The sequence below is a fragment of the Danio rerio genome, chromosome 15 (assembly GCF_049306965.1).
Source record: "Danio rerio strain Tuebingen ecotype United States chromosome 15, GRCz12tu, whole genome shotgun sequence".
NCBI lineage: Eukaryota > Metazoa > Chordata > Actinopteri > Cypriniformes > Danionidae > Danio > Danio rerio.
Window position 1 is genome coordinate 3950001 of NC_133190.1, and position 23239 is coordinate 3973239.

At 40.2% G+C, this 23239-nt stretch overlaps 2 protein-coding genes across 5 annotated transcripts in view; both read left to right on the plus strand.

The window, feature by feature from the left end:
- The window catches only part of LOC100537178 (E3 ubiquitin-protein ligase RNF14-like), a 10727-nt gene extending 951 nt beyond the window's left edge, over window positions 1-9776 (plus strand). Inside the window, exons 2-8 of one of the 3 annotated variants that reach the window (XR_012391256.1) lie at window positions 619-779; window positions 1967-2097; window positions 2270-2758; window positions 3960-4182; window positions 6940-7049; window positions 7171-8305; window positions 8459-9776. Coding sequence is in view for 1 of the 3 variants with exons in the window: in XM_003200002.7 (XP_003200050.3) it covers window positions 629-779; window positions 1967-2097; window positions 2270-2758; window positions 3960-4182; window positions 6940-7049; window positions 7171-7338 (1272 nt within the window). In the remaining 2 variants the exon portion in view is untranslated. Of the gene's footprint in view, window positions 1-618; window positions 780-1966; window positions 2098-2269; window positions 2759-3959; window positions 4183-6939; window positions 7050-7170 lie in introns of all 3 variants that reach the window. The other 2 variants (XR_012391257.1, XM_003200002.7) reach the window with 2 other exon arrangements.
- Window positions 9777-12562: 2786 nt separating this feature from the next.
- zmp:0000000524 lies at window positions 12563-23212 on the plus strand. 2 transcript variants are annotated; one of them, XM_073924360.1, is made up of 7 exons: window positions 12563-12624; window positions 13124-13783; window positions 14770-14900; window positions 17061-17549; window positions 17803-18025; window positions 19631-19748; window positions 19861-23212. In XM_073924360.1, the coding sequence occupies exons 2-7, from the start codon at window positions 13633-13635 to the stop codon at window positions 19988-19990; spliced, it is 1242 nt and encodes a 413-aa protein (XP_073780461.1). In that variant the 5' UTR covers window positions 12563-12624; window positions 13124-13632; the 3' UTR covers window positions 19991-23212. The 2 variants fall into 2 exon arrangements, with proteins under 2 accessions (XP_073780461.1, XP_005173423.1); XM_005173366.6 differs by having other exon boundaries at window positions 13612-13783.
- Window positions 23213-23239: the final 27 nt, after the last annotated feature.

Sequence of the window (23239 nt, forward strand, 5' to 3'; positions counted from 1 at the left end):
TATCAATTTATTCTTAAACATTCTGCTTCTGGATGGCCATTATACTGTATAGTTTAGCTCCTACCCTAATTTAACACAACTGAACGAGTTAATCAGAATCAGAAAGAGCTTTATTGCCAAGTATGTTTGCAAATACAAGGAATTTGTTTTAGTGACAGAGCTTCTACAGTGCAACATAATTACAGAGACAGGAGAATAAACATAATAAATACATATAAAAAAGCAGTAAGAAGTGAGAAGTCAAGAATCAAGATCTTACTAGAATCTTCCAGACAGGTTTGTTGAAGAGCCTCTATTATGCATTCTAAAAGGTCATATTTAGGTGTTAGGGTTCTCCAACAACAGGCTGATATGCATACAAATTCAAAAAACACTTCCATTGCCCTATAAAGCATTTATTTGTTCAATGACTCCCATCTCCCATATTACTTACCCCATTTACTTCAATATAAAATGATCAGTAATACATTTTCCCCCCAAACCCCTCTTTGTGTTTGATTATCCAGTCGGTTGTGATTGATCAACTGTGTTTGCAATTGTAAATAGAACACTGTTTATGTCACTGATCTCTTCATGCACTATTATTGAATATGAAACAATTTATTTTTTTTATCTTAGGAATGGTCCAATGTCAACTAACCTAGACGCCCAGTCAGATGAACTGCTTGCTCTTGCAAGCATATATGATGAAGAATTGTTTCGCAGGACAAAATCAAGTCAGAAGGGCGAGATCCATCTGTGCCTTGAGCTTCCTTCTGACTTCAGACTGCTAGTAAGAGGTGAGATGGAAAACACAACATACTGTAATTTTGACATTATAAGTGAGAAATGAAATATGAATACTGTACTTTTAACTGTGATAGACTACCAGGATGAACATGATTCTAAGGCAAATAGACTTTTTGCAATCAAATTGTACACAATTTAAAAGTAGACTAAGATCTGACTATTTTTTCACAGGAATGAATACAGTTTTAAGAAATTGAGTTAAGCATATCAGAATACTCTGTGGGAGCTAGTTTTGTCTATGAAACAGCAATAACATTTCTTAAATTTCCCCTCAAAATTTCAACTTTATTTTGCAATAGCTTTTTTTATTTTGTTTAGTTTACTTTCAGATAGGTTTAGGCGGTAATATGGTATACCGTGGGATCTAAAAAAAGCAACGGTGTCAGTTTCATTACCGTTATACTGTCATAAAAACAATGCACTTAAATAGGAGACAAGTATTGAACATTATTTATTTAATGCCTACAAATGCATATGCGTGATTGTCATCACAGGACAGTGTGTAGGAGAGAGAGAGAAAGGGAGAGGTGATGTGGTGAGTCGCGCACCAAGTGACCTGCAGTTTGGCAGTATTTCCGGTTTCGACTGAACGAGAAGGGAGACGTGGTAAATACGAACTTGAGGTCTGCTGTACCGGGATCCGACCAGATATCTTGCGGTGCAGGAATAAATTTCTGAATAAAGCGCGGGAGCAGTCGATAACTCTGGTGTAATTTGAAAGGGAGCGAGCATGCGGTCTAACAATATCGCTCCCTAGCAAGCGAGCAAGCACGCGCGCATCCGTGTGGATGCTGTTTGTTTGTGTGTGTGTTTGATGATTTTAATATACTACATACTTGAAGTTCTTTGGCAATACTGTATTGAATGTCATGCCAATAAAGCAACTTGAACTTCTGCACAGATCTCTAGACGAACATGACAAACAGGTGACCGCGAACCTAAAGTCGCATATACAGTATTCAGTTTCTGAATGGTTTAGGCAAGAGCCAACAGTTTGGTGACGCTGTCTGAGCCTTACGTCATAATTTTTTTATTATGCACTGTAATACCGGACACCGGGGTAAAATAGAGAGGAGGTTTGACGGTATCCAAATTTGGATACCGCCCAAGCCTACTTTCAGATAGCGGTTTTGCATGTGCTCTGAATTGCTTTTGTTTTTCTGCATATGTTTCCTAGGGAAGACATGCGTAGAGGTTGATGTTTCCTTTTTGCCGTCCACGATTTTGAGTTTTGAACTACCCACAGACTATCCTTCATCATCAGCTCCAGTCTTTACTCTGAGCTCCATATGGCTTTCAAGAGTCCAGGTTTGTCATTTTTAGCAGTTTACAGTACATGATTCACTGTTTGCATATTTTATTTTATTTACATATTTAGTTTAATGTATTTGTGGTACTTTTTGGCCTTTTAATTTTAAAAATAATTACATAGTTGTTGTATTTATTAAGGTATTAAATTGAGATATTAATTATTCAAAAGATCACAGCTCTTTGCAAGAGACTGGATGAACTTTGGGAAGAGAACAGGGGCAGTGTGGTTCTTTTTACCTGGATCCAGTTTCTAAAAGAAGAAACCCTGCAGTTTTTGAACATCCAGTCTCCACTCGAGATCCAAACCAATGGTGTCCAGCTTCAGTGTGAATCTGCTGAGTGTCAAGCAGCTGCTGCTGCTGTCGAAGAACTGGACCAGCGAGCAGTTCAAGTAGCTGATCCTCACAGTGATATATTAACCCAGCTGCTGGATTTTAATGAAGCTCAGAAGAAGAAGGTGTTTGAGGCCACAGTTTTTAACTGTGGAATTTGCTTTACTGAGAATCTGGGCTCCAGCTTTGTGCTCTTCAATGAGTGTCAGCATGTGTACTGCAAGACCTGCGTTAGGGATTACTTCGAGATCCAGATTAAAGACGGCAAAGTCCAGTTTCTCTCCTGTCCTGAGGCTGAATGCACCTCCCTGGCTACTCCTGCACAGGTACTTTTTCTTGTGTGTTTGTGTCGTAGTATGAGCTGGAGACCCACTATCCTGCAGGGTTCAGCTATAACTGTAATTAAACACAGCTGAAGCACCTAATCAGGCTTTTCCGTGGTCACACTGCACTTATCATCCCATAAACTTTCATACATACATATGCGAGTGCAGCAGACCCGAAACGCAAGCTCGTACAACAAGTTTCGCAATTCGCCAAGTTCAAACTTGCTGAACTCTGACCAGCAAAATTCCATCACGTGGCTGTGTGAGACCAATAAAAGATCAAAACATGACCTCTCTGTACAGAAATGTATCATTTGGGCCAATAGCTTGCTTTTTTAATGTCTAATCATCTTGTTTATTCCCGCCCCTTTTCGCAGTGCCGTACGACGGAATGCTAAAACTCTAGTTCAGGGGTGGCCAATCCTGTTCCTGGAGATCGACCTTCCTGCAGATTTCAGTTGCAACCCATCTTAAACACACCTGCCTGTAATTATCAAGTGCTGTTCAGGTTCTAATTAATTGATTCAGGTGTGTTTGATCAGGCTTTGAGCTGAACTCTTTAGGAAGGTCGATCTCCAGGGACAGGGTTGAGCACCCCTGCTCTAGTGTGACCACAGCACAATTCATATAGGGCTAGCTGCAGCCTGCGGTGGACCATTCAACCCTGTCAACATCCAAGTTCAACATCAGATGTTGTAATGCTTACATTGAGGGCCAGGCCAAGTTTGTGTGTGGCGGTTTTGGACTAGATCCAGCACATCATTGCACTTTATCAAACTCAGTTCTTGGAGGGCCTGAGCCCTACACATTGAAGTTCTAACCCTGCTCCAACACACTTACCTGCAGGCTTCAAACAAGCCTGAAGGACTCAATTAGTATAGGTATATGTGTTTAATCAGGGTTTGAACTAAGCTTTGCAGAGCTGGGGCTCTCAAGGAATTGACACCCCCGAGCTACAGACTGCAGTGAGGAGGCAGTGGCTTCTGACAGTGCCTTTAGATGTGGACGGGGCTGGATGTACATGGCAGGCTGCAGTGAGACACTTCTTGTATAATCTGATAACAAACACATGCAGATTTGCTGAAGAAGGTTGGAAATCCACTTTGCAGGACAGTGGGTCCCAAAAAGCAGGGTTAAAGACCACTGCTTTATCTGTCTGAACAGAAGTTTAAGAAGTAACATCTTTGCATTCCTACAACAGGTGAAACTTCTCGTGAGCCAAGATGTTTTTGCCCGCTATGATCGGCTCCTTCTGCAGTGGAGTCTGAACCTAATGACTGATATTGTTTATTGCCCTCGCAAAAGCTGCGGCATGGCTGTGATGCTCGAGCCTGACCGGACCATGGGCATCTGCCCTTCATGCAAATTCGTTTTCTGCACCCTCTGCAACCGAGTATACCACGCCCTCGCTCTCTGCAAAGAAAGTAAGATCCTTGTGGAGTGTCTCTTTATTCACACAAGAAATATTAACCACAGTCAGTTTCAGTAGTATTGTAATTTAAATGTATGGATATAAGTAAAACCTTTTTTTTGCAGAGCAAATAATATATGCTTCATTAGTTAAACTGTGCTGAAACACGAAAAAAGATTCTTTGTGTGCACATGACTTAATGTTGTGGAGTGCTTAAGGTTAAGAAAGGTGCCTTCAGGAGCTTCATGAAAGTTGTGATGGTCTGAGAAGTTTGCTTTGAGGAAATTAATTTCTTTTGAGACGATCAGAGAGGGTGAGGTCTTGGAAAGTGAATTAGTGCCTAATAAAGAATAAACAGCAATAAACAAGTGGCACTTGTATAGTTATCAGAACTAATGTAAGGAGTATACTAAGTTGGGTGCAAGTATTGTTGAATAAATCATATTGCATTGCTCATGAATGTCACCACAATGTCATTAGTAGAAATGTGAAACTCAAATTTTTCTTAAACCTTAGGGTGCTTTCACACCTAGACTTTTGTTTCGGAACCTGTCTCGTTTGCCCAGTTAGCGCGGTTCGTTTGGCATATGTGAATCCACCAGTCGGTCTCAGATCCGCGCCAAAAAATCGATCTGAGATCGCTTGAATAAGGTGGTCTCTGCTCGATTGAAACGAACTCTGGACCCAGAGCCGGAGCAAGCTGAACTGCCGCTCTAGGCAGAGGACTATCATGCCGCCCTCAACCCCAATATGTGAAAACGAAAGTGACAGGTTATGAAAATGAAGTGAGGTGTCGCGGACCTCTATTCTGCCACCCTATGCGCAGATATAACTGAGGACGCGCGGGTGCTGAGGGAGGGAGGGAGATGTCGCCGATGCTGCTCTCTCTATTCTGCCGCCTTATGTGCGGAAATAACTGAGGACGTGCGGGTGTCGCAGACCTCTATTCTGTCGCCCTATGCGCGGATATAACTGAGGACATGCAGGTGCTGATGTAGGTGTCGCTGACGCTGCCCTCTCTATTCAGTCGCCTATGCGGGAATATATCTGAGGACGCGGATGGTAAGGGAGGTGTCGCGGACATAACTGAGGACGCGGGTGGTAAGAGGGGTGTTGCGGACGCCGACCTCTCTATACTGCCGCCCTAGGCGGGCGCCTAGGTCGCCTCTATGGACGCGCCGGCCCTGTCTGGACCGGATCGATTTTAGTGAGAAAGCGAAACGATCCGTGCGCGGTTATATCACAGTGTTTTTTGGATATGTAATAGGCATACGGCTATATGAAGAGAGAATCATAAGTAGGACGGGAGGTCATTCAACAAACATTCCAAGTCTTCTGCAAATGCACAGAGACTGCCGGATGCCCGCACAAGAGTGATAATCTCCCTGTAATCGTGCGTCTCCTTCCAGGTCCTCAAATTTGTCGTGCACTCTTCTCAACCCTCCCCACCGCATCCGTCCTCGCTCTTCAGACACGTCGCGGGCACCTTGTTAAACACCACCAAACCACCACCTCCCCTCACAGCTGAGCAGGACTCTGCAAAATAAACTGTGAAACTTTGACCAATGTGAGAAGAGTTTGCTCACATGTGACTTGTTTTAGCTGTTTTGGCCCAATTAGAAGCTTTGCAGTGTGAAAGCGAACCGCACCAGGAACAAAGAGCAACATTGTAACAATTTTACGTGCAACAACTTTGACCATAAACACAAAACAAAACTTTCCATCCGAAGCTCCTTCACGAGACTCCATTCTTGTAAATTATAGCTCCATCAGGCTCGTGCGGCTCTAATTTGTGCCCAGACTCGTCAGCGCTACCATGCCGACTAATCACAGAGCTTGTGTTACGCGACGTTGCGACGTGTAGTTACAATTTTTGAGAGGGGTGCGTCAGTGACAGCCACGGCGTAGGGCTATGCGTCAATGTGTGGGCTGCGCCATAGCATATGCATGCGCTTGACGCAGAAGTATAAATCAGCCTTTAAGTGGAGAGGGGTGGAGGGTGAGGGGCAATCGCTCTCGGGCACGGTTTAAGGCAACAGCGCCTAGTGTGAGTATACCCTGAGATTTAAAGTAAAGATGGCAGAGTCCAGTTTCTTTCCTGTCCTGACTCCTGAGGTGTGTTTGTTATGGTTAAAGCTGAACTGTGCAGAGCTCTGGATTGAACACCCATGCTTTACCCCCTCTCTCATCCACTCAGTGACTTTGCCTGGTGTCCCGCTCATCCCCAGCTTCTTCCATGCTTCTCCCATTGGCTTTCCAGTGTCGCTAACTGGTGATTTGAGTTGAATACCAGCAGTGAGATCAATAATTTGTAGTATTATTAAGATTTTAGCACTTTTGCTTGTCTTCTTAAATCAGAAAATAAGATGAGATTGCACTATTTTTTGGTTTTGTAATTTACTCCCTTTTGGATTTAAGGAATGTTGACATACCTGGTATAAATATTGTATGGTTTAGTTATTTTTCCCCTTTTTATTTCATACTTAATGTTGTGGAATCTGTTTCTTGCATTGTTGAAAAGGGTATTGAATATCGATATTTTTTCAAGGTATCATATCAAAGTTACAAATTCCAGTATTTTGACAACACCCCTGCCAAAGTGTTTATTTTATAGTTCTCTGTTATCAGTGATTTGGTGTTCAACTGAGACATTTTTAGTAAATACTTTTACAATACACTGTTTCAAAGCAGCCGTTTACATTATATATAATTTCATAAAGTGCATTTTACTGTTTTTATTTTTAAATGACATTACATTTTTACTCTACAGTACAAGAGGAGAATGAACGACACGAAAAGCTTGCAATAATAAGGAAAGAGGATGAAGTGTGGGTGAAGCATAACTCGAAACAGTGTCCAACATGTGCTGCTAACATACAGGTGAGCAACTACTAGCTCAGAGATCTCATTTTTCTTATTTAAAGGTGCCATCTTTTTATGGAATTATAATATGATGATTGTTTTAGTCATTAAAAGTGGATTTTATTTAATTTTTTCATAGAAGGAAATGGGCTGCAATAAGATGACCTGCAGCTCCTGTCTGGAGTATTTCTGCTGGATCTGCTTTTCAGTTCTTAACAGAAATGACCCCTACAGCCACTTCAGAGATGAGAAATCTCCATGCTTCAACCAGTTAATAGATGTTGAATTGGTTGACAATGGAAACTGAAAAAGAATGCACTTCTTCATGTACTACGTCTTCTATTCACTTGCATCCACTTGTGAGGGGCTTTGTTCTGGAACCAAAGTGTAAACGAGTAGAACCTTCCAGTGCCGGTGCATGGAGGAGTTCAAAACCTTTACACACTACCACAATTGATTTGTACTGATTACAACAAATCCTACACCGCAAATTTAGGTGCTGATTATTTAGTAGGAACAAACGGTCAGTCAGCTACAGTACAACCTCCAGTGCTAGTCAATATTGTCTTTCAAGAGAATTTGCCTACAAAATCTCCTCAAAGTATGTGCTCAGTTTGTAAAGATGTCATACACTAAGGCCCAATCCAATCAAATATGGATATTAGCATGCAGGCTGTATTCTCCTTTCTGATTGGCCAACACTGCTTTATTCTAACGCTGCATTTGTAACAGTGACCAGCAAGTGAAGCGCTGTGCAGGGAAACCTCACTGCCCTGAACCCAAAAAGGAGCTGCAGCAACAGACACTATCGGCCATGGTCTTTAGCCTCCTTGTTAGAGCAACCAACTAGCATGCGGAGAGTCGTAAGAGGGTTACATTGGTGCCGTGGCCCGGATAGGAGTGAAGTTTAGTGGGTAATTGTAACAGGCCAGCTAGGGAAGCACTGTGTGGTAAACCTTACTCCCCTGAAGCCGAAAAGGTACTCTAGTGACAGATGATAGAGGCCATGGTCTTTAGCCTCCTTGTAAGAGCAACTCTCCCATGCGGAGAGTCGTCGGTTCGATTCAAGCTCGGAATGGGTTGGGTAGTGTAGGACCAGCAGGGGTTACACATTCACACTAGCATCGACAATGACCACTGATTTCAATGGGGTAAAGTCTAAAAGGGATACAGCTGTGGATACCTGCATCAATTTAGCGTAATTTTTGAGACACTGTACAACAATTCATATTTTTATATGTGAGAGTTGGGTTTAAGGTTGGGGTAGACCAGGTGTGACCGAGCCTGTTCCTGGAGATCGACCTTCCTGCAGATTTCAGTTACACCCATGTAAAACACACCTGCCTGTAATTATCAAGTGCTCTTCAGGTCCTAATTAATTGGTTCAGGTGTGTTTGATCAGGGTTGGAGCTGAACTTTGCAGGAAGGTCGATCTCCAGAAACAGGGTTGAGCACCACTGGGGTAGACAATAATAAAATACAATTTAATGGGTAATTTAATAAATAATATGAATAATACTGGGTATAATTACTGTTTTTACATTACAGTGATGGTTGAGTTTAAGGTTGGGGTAAGGGTAAGTTAATAAAATACAATTGAATGGGTAATTTAATAAAAAATATAAACAATACTGGGAATAATTACTGTTTTTACATTAGAGGTGATGGTTGGGTTTAGTGTTAGGGTGGGGGTAGACATTTATTAAATGATATAAATAATTCTTGTTGATTTCCGGCTGTTGCTGAATCCCTTCTTGCAACAACTTTACACTGAACAGTGAGCGACTGACCGTTTGGAAATCATGTATGTACGTGTCAAGCGATGCAACAAAGTTGAGAATCCTTCAACTTTATATAGGCATTTTCAGCAGATAAATAGCTGCAATGATGACTCGGCATGCCTTTGACAGTGCACCACTTCTTGATGACAGAGTTATCAACAAAGGCATGGGGAAAACTACCTGTGTACATCTGAACATGCCTTAAATATCCTTACATAAACACTCCAATATTCATTTGCACTACAACCCTGCTCTTTTATACCAAACTGCAGAGAAAAGCATCTGCGGAAGTCAAAGATCTCAAGTTGTTCCTGTTTAGTTTGTGTCTGTAGCTCTAAATGTATATATTGTTAACATTTCTCCAAAAACACGGGCATTTAATCTGGGTTGTGAATCACGATATAGAGAAAAACTTTACATGGTTTCTAAACACGTTAAAAACCCAATAGTTACAGCAAATTTGAAACTGGGGGTTTTGGATCTGGATATCTTTCTGCCCTAAATGAAGTGCTATAAACCATTAAAGCTTGCTGAGATACAGTCATTTCATATTTAAAGTTACAGTTTATCCAAACATGAGATTATACTAACTATAATTATTATAATAATATTGTTTACTCGGCAAGGCAGTGGCGCAGTAGGTAGTGCTGTCGCCTCACAGCAAGAAGGTCACTGGGTTGCTGGTTCGAACCTCAGCTCAGTTGGTGTTTCTGTGTGGAGTTTGCATGTTCTCCCTGCCTTCGCGTGGGTTTCCTCTGGGTGCTCCGGTTTCCCCCACAGTCCAAAGACATGCGGTACAGGTGAATTGGGTAGGCTAAATTGTCTGCAGTGTGTGTGTGGATGTTTCCCAGAGATGGGTTGTGGCTGAAAGGGCATCCCCTGTGTTAAAACTTGCTGTATAGGTTGGTGGTTCATTCTGCTGTGGTGACCCCGGATTAATAAAGGGACTAAGCTGACAAGAAAATGAAATGAAATATTATTTACTCTCTCTCTCTCTCAAGTGTTTCCATCCCTATAATGAGATTCTTCTGTTGAACACAAAAGATGTTTGATATATATTTATACATATATATATATATATATATATATATATATATATATATATATATATATATATATATATATATATATATATATATATATTATTGAAAACCCTTAACCAATTGACTGGGAAACAAATACAGTGGAAGTCAATGGTTACAGGTTTCCAACATTCTTTAGCCTTTTTTTTTTTTTAACAGAAGTCAGGTTTGGAACAAGTGAATAGTGAGTAAATGATGACTTTTTTAGTTTTGGGGAAACTGTTTCTTTAAAGGGTCATGACACCCCCCACTTTCAGTTCAGGTCTACCTCAGAATTTTTTCAAAAGATGCATCATAGTGGGCGTAGAGCTCCGCGAGCAAAAGGCAGGAGTGGGCGTGGCCAGCAGGGGAGAAGGAGGAGAGCGAACAACTCTTGTGTTTTTAGTTAGCTCAAAATATGACACACAAACCATGAGGAGACGCATGATTTTATAGTTTACAAAGTTAAAATGCAAAAAAAATAAACAGTAATTTAATGCCCTGCTACATTTGTTATTTGTAATTTTATATACACACAACCACAACTTATATCATTATAAAGGTAATCGTGTTCATAAGTCAGGACGTCTCCCTCAATCCCCAGGTCTGAATGCAGACTCATTGCAGCAGGTCTCTGGCCCTGCCTATTTCAACCATTAGCCCTGCTGGTAATCTGGAGGATTTAGGCGAACACAGCAGCAAGGCGATGAGTGTAAATGTGAATGAACACCTGATAAAAGACAACGCCTGCCATACTCCAATTCTCGTACTGCTTTCCCGACAAAAACGCTAGCTGCACCCAAACAGCTTTGCTGTATCGGCCCTGACAGGATCGCAGGGAAAAACATGCAACAAACCCCGTGGATCATGGAAACCAACACATACGACCCTTCATGAATGACTAAATACTGTGTGCCATGGGTCCGTGGACGTGGTCTCACCTATCAACGTAGGATCTCACAGCTTGGCACTGGCAGGTCTGTCTTGCCTTCGGAAAGCATGTGCAGTCATGAATAATTAAAAAGCCGGCTCTTCTCATAGGATGAGAAAACTCAGCTATGAATAATAATGAGAAACCGACCATCATCTTTGCGCTTGCAGTTTTGCGCTACGTCGCCGATTTTGATCCGCCCCAAAAAACATTTTAAACCCGGAAGCTAAAATTAGCTGACAAAAGCTCAAAATTACCCAGTTTTCCCCACAATTACAGCTAACCGGTGCTAACATTGTCTTACCTGATGCTCAACACACACTAATCTGTTAAAATCTTCAAAAAAGTACTTGAGGGTTTCGTGAACCTTTAAGTAATGCTGAAGATGCCTCAGTTCTTTTTTACATGTTTACAAAACGGCTATTTTCTTGAACCAGAAAATTACATTCATTTCCCACCATTTATTTATTTATTTGCCAGTAACTGATAAGAGGCAAATATTATGTTAGCCATCCACAATATTCATGTCTTATTTGACTTTGCACTAAATGGGTAAATAAATTGTAATAAATATAATAAATGCAGGATTATGAAGAAAGAGACGGCAGTTTGATCATTTACCTAGTGAAGTGTTTGAACACTTTTATGAATTTCTTGCTTCTGTTGAACACAAATGTTGGAATAAAGCAGCCATCGACATCCATAATAGAAACAACAAATACTATGGAAGTCAATGGTTGTCTTTTTATTATTCTTAGTGTTGAACAGAAGAAGTGGAGGACGAGAAAATGATGACAGAATTTTTATTTTTGGATGAACTATCTCTTTAATGTGAGAGCCTCAGTATGCACTATTGTCCTTGGTGAAAATATACTGTCATAATTTTGTGAATGTGATATTAATTGCACTGTTTTAAACACTACAGTGATCTACAATGATCTGAATCAGTAATTTAGCATTTTATCACTTTGGTTATAAAAGCATTTGAATTTGTGGTGGTCAAAATGAACATCAAGAATGAGAGAAATAAAGGTGTCTTGGTTATTTTATTGTGTCAAGTTTGTAAAGGTTTTACTGACAATTTGGCAGCTCAGCATCAGGATATACAGCAGTTCTGTTTGCAGCATTATAGGACAGCAGCCAGAGTTTATTATTATTTTCTATTCTGTGTACATACAGGACGACGAGCCATTAAGTTATTGGAAATAATTCACTGAGAGGTGGGGATTTGGCTTTGATGTAGAGTGGATGTACTTCTCAGAGCAATAATGATGATGATATAACAAGGGTAATTATTCATTTAGAGTAATAACACAACGTGTTTGTAATAAAATGAAAATTTACATCTCGAAATATTCCTAAAAATTTCCATTCAAGCTTATTTGTACAGCGCTTTTTACTTCCAAAGCAGCTTTATGAAAGGTGCACGCTATTACACTACTTATAGTTTAGTTGTTGTGATCAGAGTTGACAATAGAGTCAAACAAAAGCACAAACACTACAGATATAGCGTTTATCGACTACATTTATCTGAGGTGATGTGATGGCGAGCACCTGTTACTCATGTCACTATATGCCCTTAACTATGTAGAATTTTAAGGTTTAATATAAATTAATTGACGAGTTATATAAAAAACAAACTCACCCCCTGAATACCAGGCTGAATAAACAAGTTTTTTTCTGCTGTAAAGTTAGGGATTTTAATATGGGGAGTCTATGACTCTCTTTTGAAGCCAGCCAGTCGGTGAATTGCACTTTCATTCACTTCCGTATGCTACTCTGGCTTCACAGGGAGGAGACCGACGCCTGGGAAGAACAAGGTGAGCAAATACAAATCTTCTATTTCCCTGCCCGAACGCTCATTCAGAATAATACATTTTATAGTGACCAGTTCAATAAGTAATGTTAACCTAATTGTTGACGTTTTACGTGTTAACGAGATAGATTGACTTGCGAGTAGTTATGTGGTTTGACAGCCTTATCAGTTGTTAAGTTACTGTACGTCTAGATATTTGAAAGCATGTTTTAAGATATGCTGTCTTAAACTGTCCGTTTATCTCCACCAAACGTGTTAGCTTCATTTTTATGTCTTTAAATGAGTGTTCAGATGCGCAATGGTCAGTATATATTACATAATGTAGTCGCGCATAATAAGGGACCGTCGAAAAACTCCGCTCCCTGCGTTAAAACGTCGCCATTGTTTAAGCTTTAGTTCGATAAGTTTAGTTCGATATAACATGCACAAATCATACGTATGTATGCATGAATAATTCCATTAAAAAACAAATATTAATGTATTTTTTTGTGTTTTTTTCCCAGTGAAGGGTTGTGGCTGGAAGGGCATCTGCTGCATAAAAAAAAAAAAAAAAAAAACATGCTGGATAGGTTGGCGGTTCATTCCACTGTGGTGACCCCTGATTAAGAAACTAAAAAATTTTATACTTTTTGTTTAAACTTTTCTATGAATGCTATCAAAAAAAAACATATGACATTTTTTTTCTGTTGTCATATTAACACTGCGTAGAGAAAAATATGCCAACAATTCTTATAGTGTTAATTATCTTATAATAGTACTAATGTTAAATCTGTGTTGTAAAAATTAGATTCTGCGACATTAGTGATTTAATATTTGGGTCGTGTAGTTTTTCGAAATTCGGTTTCAATTCAAATAGAATTATTCTTGTTGTTGAATATTCTGTTTCACTTGTGCATGCGTATGTATCTTAAACTTTTGGGCCTGTCATGTGTCCATCTGCTAGTTATCAGTATGTGAATCCGTTGTTAAACCTGACAGTATCTGTTTTTAGATTGATCTCAGGAATTGTCCAATGTCAACCAATCAGGAAGCCCAATCAGATGAACTGCTGGCTCTGGCAAGCATATACGATGACGAAGAGTTTCACAGGACAGAATCAAGTCAGAAGGGTGAGATCCATCTGTGCCTCGAGCTTCCTCCTGACTTCAGACTGCTGATCAATGGTGAGAGTTTATGCAAGAGTTGGTTTATTGGACAGTTGTCTAGAGTGCTTGAGCTCCAGCTGGAATCTCTCTGTGCCTGCTATAAACTATGTTGTACTTTGAACAGTATTGTACTTTGAGCTGTGATGCTATTAATCATAGTGACACCAAAGGGCGTTTTTCCGGATTCAAACTCAAACAAAAGCGGTTTCCACTGGCGGCGAGCAGAAGAGTATGCGAAATCACTCCTTGACATTAGATGACGCTACACAACTTTAAGCTTTTGACACCCTCTTGTACCAGAAGAAGAAGAGAGAAAGTTCACACGCTTGTTGTTAAAGTTACTGGCGATTTCAACAAGCATGGATGGTTCAAGCAGGGGCTGTTGCTCTAGCGATGATGAAATGATTATTGTTCACCAATGCAAATAGCAGCTCCACGTTCATATCGCCTCTGGGCATCTTCTTCAATGTGCGCTCGCATTGACAGTTTTGAGCTTGAGCGCCTCCAAGTGCTGTTTACTGTAACTTCAGCTGCTCCGTACACAAAAGGGCCAGTCTGATTGGTGGAGAAGATTTTGACACGGTGCGTCAAAAAAAAAAAAATTAAACGAGCATGAGGCGCTTCTTTAGAAATGACGCTTTTTACGCCTGGCGTTTTGCCCGTTGGTGTGCACGATCAAATTGGCGTCCTTTATTTAGTCACAATGCGTTAAACTTTGACGGAAAACACGAGCAAAAAGTGTTACAGTGTGCATGGGCCTTAAAACCATAGTTGTGACTTTTGAAATTAAGAATAGTAATGTCACTTACTTCACAGACAAAATAAACTTACACAGAATTCAGATAGAAGTGCTTTATTTATAACTGGTAGTACACATTAAGTAATCAACAATCAATTGCTAAACACACACACACACACACACACGTCACAATTTTTATTAATTTATGTTGCATGTGCTCTGCAGAGTCTTCTATACAGTATGTTTTTCTGCATATGTTTCATAGGGCACACACCTGTAGAGGTGGATGTTTCCTTTTTGCCGCCCTTGGTTCTGAGTTTTGAACTACCTACAGACTATCCTTCATCATCTGCTCCAGTCTTTACTCTGAGCTCCATTTGGCTTTCAAGAGTCCAGGTCGGTCATTTTTAGCATTTTACATCATTAAAAAAGCTTTTTTTTTTAAAAAAAAACATTAGAGACATTTTTTGTTAAATCTGTGGTCCTTAGAGATTCATTACTGTCTCATGATACAAAACATTGCAAGAGACCGACCATAATTTACAAATTTTATCAAGTGTTCCCTTTAATCAATAGGTTTATCCAAGGGTTCTGATTCTGTTCTTGAAAGTCTGGAGAACTTTAAAGGGCACCTATGGTAAAAAATCTACTTTTCAAGCTGTTTGGGCAGATCTGTGTGTTGGTATAGTGTATAGACTGTCATACTGGGGTGATATGAATCCTTTTTTTTCAATTTAACTACAAAATAAGGGTCGGCCAATTGGAGCTGTTTTCAAATCGATCGCACCATTACGTAGGTGTGCGATCCCCTCGCCCACCGAATTGATTGACAGCTGCGCGCATTAACATGTTCTGGTAGTCACGTGTATATGTCAACAAGACCAGGCAGACATACGCAAAGCAACCGGGAATAAAAGCTCTGTTCTGTTCGCTAGGATCAGCAATCATCATCAAATGTGATTAAGAGTGAGTTTCACATGTTTAAAGTGTTTTAAAACAGAGTATGTGTGTAATTAATTACAGCGTTTTACTTCAGCTTTACTTCATCAGCACAGCCGCGTGTCAGAACAATCCCGGTTTGTGGAAGTTAAATCAGGTTTATTTTGTACATTAGCATAACAGATATCCACACAGTACTTGAGGTTAGCCTTAACTAAGCTAAGCGCGCTCTGTCTGTCTGCCTGCCTGTGTGTGTGTGTGTGTGTGTGTGTGCGCGGGCGCGCGTTACTTTGTAACGATATTGTGTGTGACTCCTCAATGCAACTTCACAATACTGATTAGTAAAGGTTTGTTCTTACTGTAGTATCTCACAAACGCTACGTGAGACCTTCTTCCTTTAAGTCTGTCTGTTGTCTGACGCAGCTGAGGGAGGAGGCATGTAGAAATAGTGGTCGGGAAAGAATCGGCTTAAAGGCGCAGTACAACAAAACCACCCCCTGCTGGAAATCAGTATAAAACAGCATCTTGTAAAAGGTATAATGAAAAATCTGATGGGTATTTTGATCTGAAACTTTATATACACATTCTAGAGACGCAAAAGACTTGTATTAAATCTGAAAAAAGAGGTAACCTAGGTGCCCTTTAAAACAAAAGCTTAGTGTATGTTTAGGAGACATGGGTGTTTATTTTGTCATGCCTATATGTGTTTCTTCCTCTTCAGACTTTCAAATATTTGTAATATTTGAACAAAGTTTTCGACAGTTCTGGAGTGTTTATTTTTTGTACAAATATATTCTATGCACAAACAGCAATAATATTGCCAAAAGTTTTGGCTTTACATGCACATGACCTTTAATGACAACCTAAACTTAACCTGTAGGGTTTAATATGGAGTTGACCATCTTTTGCAGCTATAACCTGAATTCAGTGGTTTAGAGCAGGGGTTCCCAAACTTTTCAGCTCGCGACCCCCAAAATAACAATGCCAGTAACTTGCGACCCCCAATATCCTCTGAGGTGGTTATGAATACAGAAACCTTGCATGCAATGGGGCGCACACACACCAATAAACCCAAGTCTATTCTTCGTTATATTTTTTTTAATGTATGTCAGTGCTGTAAATGTGCCAGAAAGTTTAACCTGGTATTATAAAATCAATCTGCTGCATCTGACGCTATTGCTGAGTCTTTAATATAATGTAATTACCTGAGGGGTCGCAATCCAATAGAACTAGTAACTATAAGCTACTATAGTAACTATATACAGTAGTGTATTTAGTAACTGTAAATGACAGTAGGTTTTTTAGTAGGTTATGGATTAAAATGGTAATTCTTATGGTTTAATAAAAATAAATAGATTTTTGGAAATCACCAGGCGACCCCCCCTTCTTTGTCCCGACCCGCACTTTGAGAACCACTGGTTTAGAGGAGTGGTCCACAACTTTTGGCAGTATTGTGTTCAATGCACACTAAAGGACACCTTTAAAACCATCAGTAACACTTTTTTCATGTTTTACACATTATTATCTTATTTTTGGAAATTATATTGACATACTGATAATGACACAATCATTAAGATAATCTCTGATCAGTTAAAACTTTGTATAATGTATAAATAGATCGCAACACTTTGCAAGAGACTGGATGAACTTTGGGAAGAGAACAGGGGCAGTGTGGTTCTTTTTACCTGGATCCAGTTCCTAAAGGAAGAGACTCTGCAGTTTCTGAACATCCAGTCTCCACTTGAGATCCAAACCAACGGTGTCCAGCCTGAGTGTGAATCTGCTGAGTGTCAAGCAGCAGCTGCTGCTGTAGAAGAGCTGGACCAGCGAGCAGTTCAAGTAGCTGATCCTCACAGTGATATATTAACCCAGCTGCTGGATTTTAATGAAGCTCAGAAGAAGAAGGTGTTTGAGGCCACAGTTTTTAACTGTGGAATTTGCTTTACTGAGAACCTGGGCTCCAGCTTTGTGCTCTTCAATGAGTGTCAGCATGTGTACTGCAAGACCTGCGTTAGGGATTACTTCGAGATCCAGATTAAAGACGGCAAAGTCCAGCTTCTTTCCTGTCCTGAGCCAGAGTGCACCTCCCCGGCTACTCCTGCACAGGTACCTTTCCTGTTTGTGTTTAAGTGTGACCTGTGGATCCACTATCCTAAGAGTTCAGCTCCAACCCTGTTTAAGCATAACTGAAGCACCTAATAAGCTTTTCTGGATCATTTGATATCAAACACTTCCAGGTTTGCTGAAGCAGGTTGGAAATAAACTTTGAAGGACAGTGGGTCCTCAGTAGCAGGGTTGAAAACAGTTTAGTTGTTTGAACAGAAGTTCAAGAAGTCTCACCATTGCACTTCTACAACAGGTGAAACTTCTCGTGAGCCAAGAAGATTTTGCCCGCTATGATCGGCTCCTCCTGCAATGGAGTCTTAACCTAATGACTGATGTGGTTTATTGCCCTCGCAAGAGCTGCAGCATGGCTGTGATGGTTGAGCCTGACCGGACCATGGGCATCTGCCCCTCATGCCAATTTGTTTTCTGCACCCTCTGCAATCGACTATACCACGCCCTCTCTCTCTGCACAAAAAGTAAGACTCCTTTCATACACATAAAAATGATTAAGTCAGTTTTAGTATTGCCATTTATGCATTTAAAAAACCTTTTTATAGAGCAAATATATATAAAGTATACAATTGTTGGTGAAAGCTGAATTAGTTAAAACTGTGGTGAAACATAAAAGAAGTTAATGATATTTGTGTTCATGCCTTGCTTAAGGTTGTGGAGAGCTTAATGCCGAGTAGTCGTCTGGTTAATCTTGTTTTTTTCTTTTGACGTAAGATTATTTTGCTTACCCCATTGGAAGATTATTTTGCTTGTTTTAAGGAAAAACTGACTTAATATTGGCATAATATTTCTCAAAACAAGGCAATATGTTTTGCTTGTTTAGAAAATTCTTCTTGATTTAGGAACTTTTAGATATTTGGACTAGAAACAAGACAAAAAATCTAAGTAAGAAAAGCATTTTTTGCAGTGTTCTTCTCATCACATCACCCCTGTCCTGCAGCAGCTTCATTGGTTACCTGTTCATTTTCAAATTGACTTTAAAATCTTGATGTTAACATTCAAAGCCATCCACAATCTCGCCCCTCCATATTTGTCTGCCCTCATCCACATCCCTCCACTTGTCTGTTCCCTCTTCTCGCCTTTCAACTATGGGCAACAGAGCATTTAGCCGCTCTGCTCCGCGGCTTTGGAACTCAATACCACCTGCCATCAGAAACATTGACTCCCTCACACTAGTCAAATCAAGACTCAAAACCCACTTATTTAAGATGGCTTTTAATACTTAATTAATAATAATAATAATAATTCCTTACATTTATAAAGCGCTTTTCTGGGCACTCAAAGCGCTTTACACACAATGGGGGGATCTCCTCATCCACCATCAGTGTGCAGCATCCACCTGGATGACACGACGGCAGCCATTTTGCGCCAGACCGCACACCACACACCAGCTGATTGGTGGAGAGGAGACAGTGATGAAGCCAATTGGAATATGGGGATGGTTAGGAGGCCATGATGGACGGAGGCCAGTGGGCAGATTTGGCCAGGATGCCGGGGTTAAACCCCTACTCTTTTCGAAGGACATCCTAGGATTTTTAACGACCACAGAGAGTCAGGACCTCGGTTTAACGTCTCATCCGAAAGACGGCGCTCACTGAGCAGTATGGCGTCTCCGTCACTATACTGGGGCATTAGGACCCACACAGACCGCAGGTTGGGCGCCCCCTGCTGGCCTCACTAACACCACTTCCGGCAGCAACCTAGCTTTCCCATGTGGTCTCCCATCCAGGTACTGACCGGGCGCAGCCCTGCTTAGCTTCAGTGGGCGACCATGTGAGAGTTGCAGAGAGCTAGCTGCCGGCCACTTAATTTTATTTGCACTATTGCTGTGTATATTTTATTATTTCTCTTGTTGTTTTATTGCTCTTGTTGATTGTACGGTGTCCTTGAGTTGCTAGAAAGGCGCCTTTAATTAAAATGTATTATTATTATTATTATTACTGAAGCAATATCCTTTATATGCACCTATGACTTTCAGATGATCACCTTTATTATGCATCTTTAATATTGTAATATTACATGTCAATTTTCTTTTTTAAATAACAACATGATTTTACTCTCTTCTACAGTAGAAGAAGAGAACGTACAACGTGTATCACAAAGAAGAATGGCAAGAAACAGAAAAAAGATAAAAAGTGGATTAAAGAAAACACTAAACAGTGTCCAAGCTGTGGCGCTAACATACAGGTCAGCAACTACTAGCTCAGAGATCTCACTTTCGTTATATAAAGATGTAATCTTGTCATGGAATTATTTTGTCCTGATTTATTAGTCAATATGAGTGGATTTTGTTTTACAGAAAGATATGGGCTGCAACAAGATGGCCTGCAGCTTCTGTCAGCAGTATTTCTGCTGGATCTGCGTTTCACCTCTCCAGACAAATGACCCTTACAGCCACTTCAGAGACGAGAACTCTCGGTGCAAGTTAACGTCTTAGGGCGTACTCGCACTATGTACAGTTGCCTTGAACCGGCCCGAAGTATGCTTGTCCTCCCTCCCGTCTCCCCAGATGGCCCGCACTCACATTACATTCGCCCGAACACACTTACGTCATCGATGATGCGCTGTTCGGTAAGAAGCGCTCACGCTCAGCTCAGAGGAGATTTCTTTAGTTATATTGTTTTAGTCGTTTGGGAAGCAGTGACACGCAGTCAAATATTTCGCCGAACAGATCAACCACTTTCGACGCTCATAAACAATCATAAATGAAGTTTATGTATAAACAAATTTCGAGAGGATCACGTGCTTATGATTGCTAGCAGCTGACCCGCATTATCTAATTCACTACGATCCAATCAGATGACTCCTAAACTACTATAAATACCCTGGGGTTTATTCCATTGCTATCTTCGTTTTGAAGAGTCCCCCCTTCCTCCCCTACTCCTTCTTAGACGGTTGACACGGTGGCCTAGTGCGTAGCACTGTCGCCTCACAGCAAGAATGTCTCTGGTTCCTGGCTTTACCAAAAATGTGAGAGTTGCAGAGAGCTAGCTGTCAGCCGGACAATAGAGGAATTGTCTCCAAACTATTCTTCTTCTTCCACTTGTTTTGTCAACACAACGTAGCGTCTCTCTGCTGTATGAACACTATAACAGGTAAAAACAGTCTTCGAAGCTATCATGCGTATTAATTAAGTTGCACCTTATACACAATAGTGCGTGCTGATTGGTTTGAATCAAGTCTTTCTCATGAATTAATGCTGCGCTCACAAACGCGTCACGTTGTACTCACCAGTATAGATAGCCATTCAACATGCTGGAATACACGCAAGAATCTATTCGCCGTGATGCTTCAAAAATGAGTTTCAAACCAGAAGAACAAATTTGCTTGAAATTTTGGGGTTTCCGCCTGGATTTTGCCTACAACTTTTGTTGTAAATTCAAAAGATTGGTATTATTTTAAAGAAAACCCTTTGAATTTTAATAAAACACAATTGAAAGTGATTAAAATGATTTTATATTTTATCTGTGTTATTGTAATGATTCATCATACATTTCTGGATCCATTTGCACACTTTAATAACAGTAAAAGATCACAGGTGGAAACTCACAAACATAAGATTAAATGGGAACTTTCCAGTAGAATAGTCGAAGAGCAGGCGTGGGTCGAGGTTAGGAGAGAGTAATCTTTAACGAGAGACAGGCAGAGATTCGGGGCAGGCGGCTGGCAGATGGAATCGATATAACTACGCAGTGGTCAGGGCAGGCAGATAGCTTCAGAAACGGTAAGACAGTCCAGGTCGATACACAGATAGGCAATAAACAACAGGGTAACGCTCAAAGATGATGGCCGGGGCTAATCAAAACCTCGCACCGAGTGAAAGGATGTGTGCGTTTATATAAAGAGTCTGAAATTGGTTTCAGCTGTATGTAATCAGTCCCAGTCGAGCATTGGGGAAATTAGAACTCAGGCGATGGCTCCCTCTGGTGGTCAAACGAGGAACGTTCATGAGTGGATTTCACAACAGTTATAAATAACCCCACTAAAAAGAGCCACTTTTTTTTGTAAACTCACATTTGAAAGTGTACCTTTTAGGATCTTTGTGGTCTAGGTTGCTGTAATTAGTTTTGGTGGTTCCTGCACATGTCAGTAATCAGAAAAAAGCTAAATGTCTCTATCATAATCTATGCAAAAGTTATTCTACTCCAACGGATAAGAGAACGGAACCCCTTATGTGGGTATTGGGCCAGTACGGACCTTTAAAGTTTAAAGAATGCGGACCAGGTCACGGACCAGGTACCGGGTACACAGAGTTTAGGGGGTAGGGTGAATAGTGGCTTGGCTTATAAATGAAATAATTATACCTGTCAACATTGGGATGCGAAAATAAGGGATATGCCCACCATAATAAGGGATCCCCCATCCTTAACCCTCCCCCCTTAAAAAAATCCCCAAATTACTAAATATGTTCATTTGGAGCTGCTTCATTGTAAATAAACAGTTAAATGGTCAGTAATATGTTTTATTAATATTATTTACAAAAGCAAAAAATAAATAGTATTCATTAGCAGCAAATACATTTGCAAACAGTTCAGCTTATTAAAATTAATAGCTATTATAATGAAATAGAAACAAGCTATCAAATCTCATTAACCGTTTCTTCACTGTATAACATACACATTCTGATTAAAGAGCAACAAATGAATCTCTTATTTATTTAGATTTTTTTGTTTGATTATGTAATTTACATTAAACAACAGGTGGGATTTTAAAAATGCACACATCTAACGTTATAATGAAGGCGTTTGTCTGCTTTCCTGACTTGTTATGCTCATTTAGGATGAAATTAGTTGTGTTTGAAAAACCCCCCACCAAGATCGACATCTTTAGATGTTATTAATATTAATTATGTGTATATATCTGTTTAAACATGCACCCAAAACCCTAACTTTCATTCCACTTCAAATCGCGGGTACAGAATGCATTTGGGAAACAGCGTCTATTTTACTCTATGGAGCGCGTCAGCTGACAGTCACGCACTGCTATATGACTGTTTTGAGGATTGCATATGAAGGGGCGACGGCTTTTAAGAGCAAGGGGTGGTCCCTGGTGGCTTGGCAGTATGGGTTGCGCATAGGAAGGCTTTGCTCGTTAAAATTTTTTTGCCACCTCTTCCTCAAGACTGAAAATACAGGAGAAATACATGAATATACCTTTACGGGATGATAGCAGGATAGATCTGTAAAATACGGAAGTATCCTGGGAAAAACGGGGGGGTAACAGGTATGAAAATAATGCACTTTCCATGTAAAAAAAAAGGGCTACTGTTTATGGGCTCTGTAAACACAGGGCTCTGTTTTAATCAGTTTTGGGGGAACTGTTCCATTAAGTGATGCTGAAGCTGCTGGTGTTCTTCACATGCTTACAAAACAGGTATTTTCTTGCACTTTGTCGGTTTATGAATCATATAACCAAGAAATCGCAATTATTTCCCCACATTTATTTATTAGCTTGTAACTGATCTAATTTGTCACCCATAAACAGTACTTATGTCTTTTTTCACTTTGCACAAAATGTGGAATAAACCTCTGTTTTTGGACGGTGATGTGAATCAATGTTTTAGCGTTTTATTGCTTTGGTTATAAAAGCATTTGAATTTGTGGTGGTCAAACTGAACATTAAGAAAGACAGAAATAAAATTGTCCAATTAAGTTTCATGGTCGATTTTTTTTTTTTTT

What these genes read in the sequence shown, in the direction of transcription:
- zmp:0000000524 (XM_073924360.1), top strand. Translation starts at nt 13,633, where the DNA reads ATGTCAACCAATCAGGAAGCCCAATCAGATGAACTGCTGGCTCTGGCA. An exon ending in TTTGGCTTTCAAGAGTCCAG is followed by an intron (nt 14,901 to 17,060) that starts GTCGGTCATTTT and finishes ATGTATAAATAG; the next exon opens with ATCGCAACACTTTGCAAGAG. An exon ending in GCTGTGGCGCTAACATACAG is followed by an intron (nt 19,749 to 19,860) that starts GTCAGCAACTAC and finishes TTTGTTTTACAG; the next exon opens with AAAGATATGGGCTGCAACAA.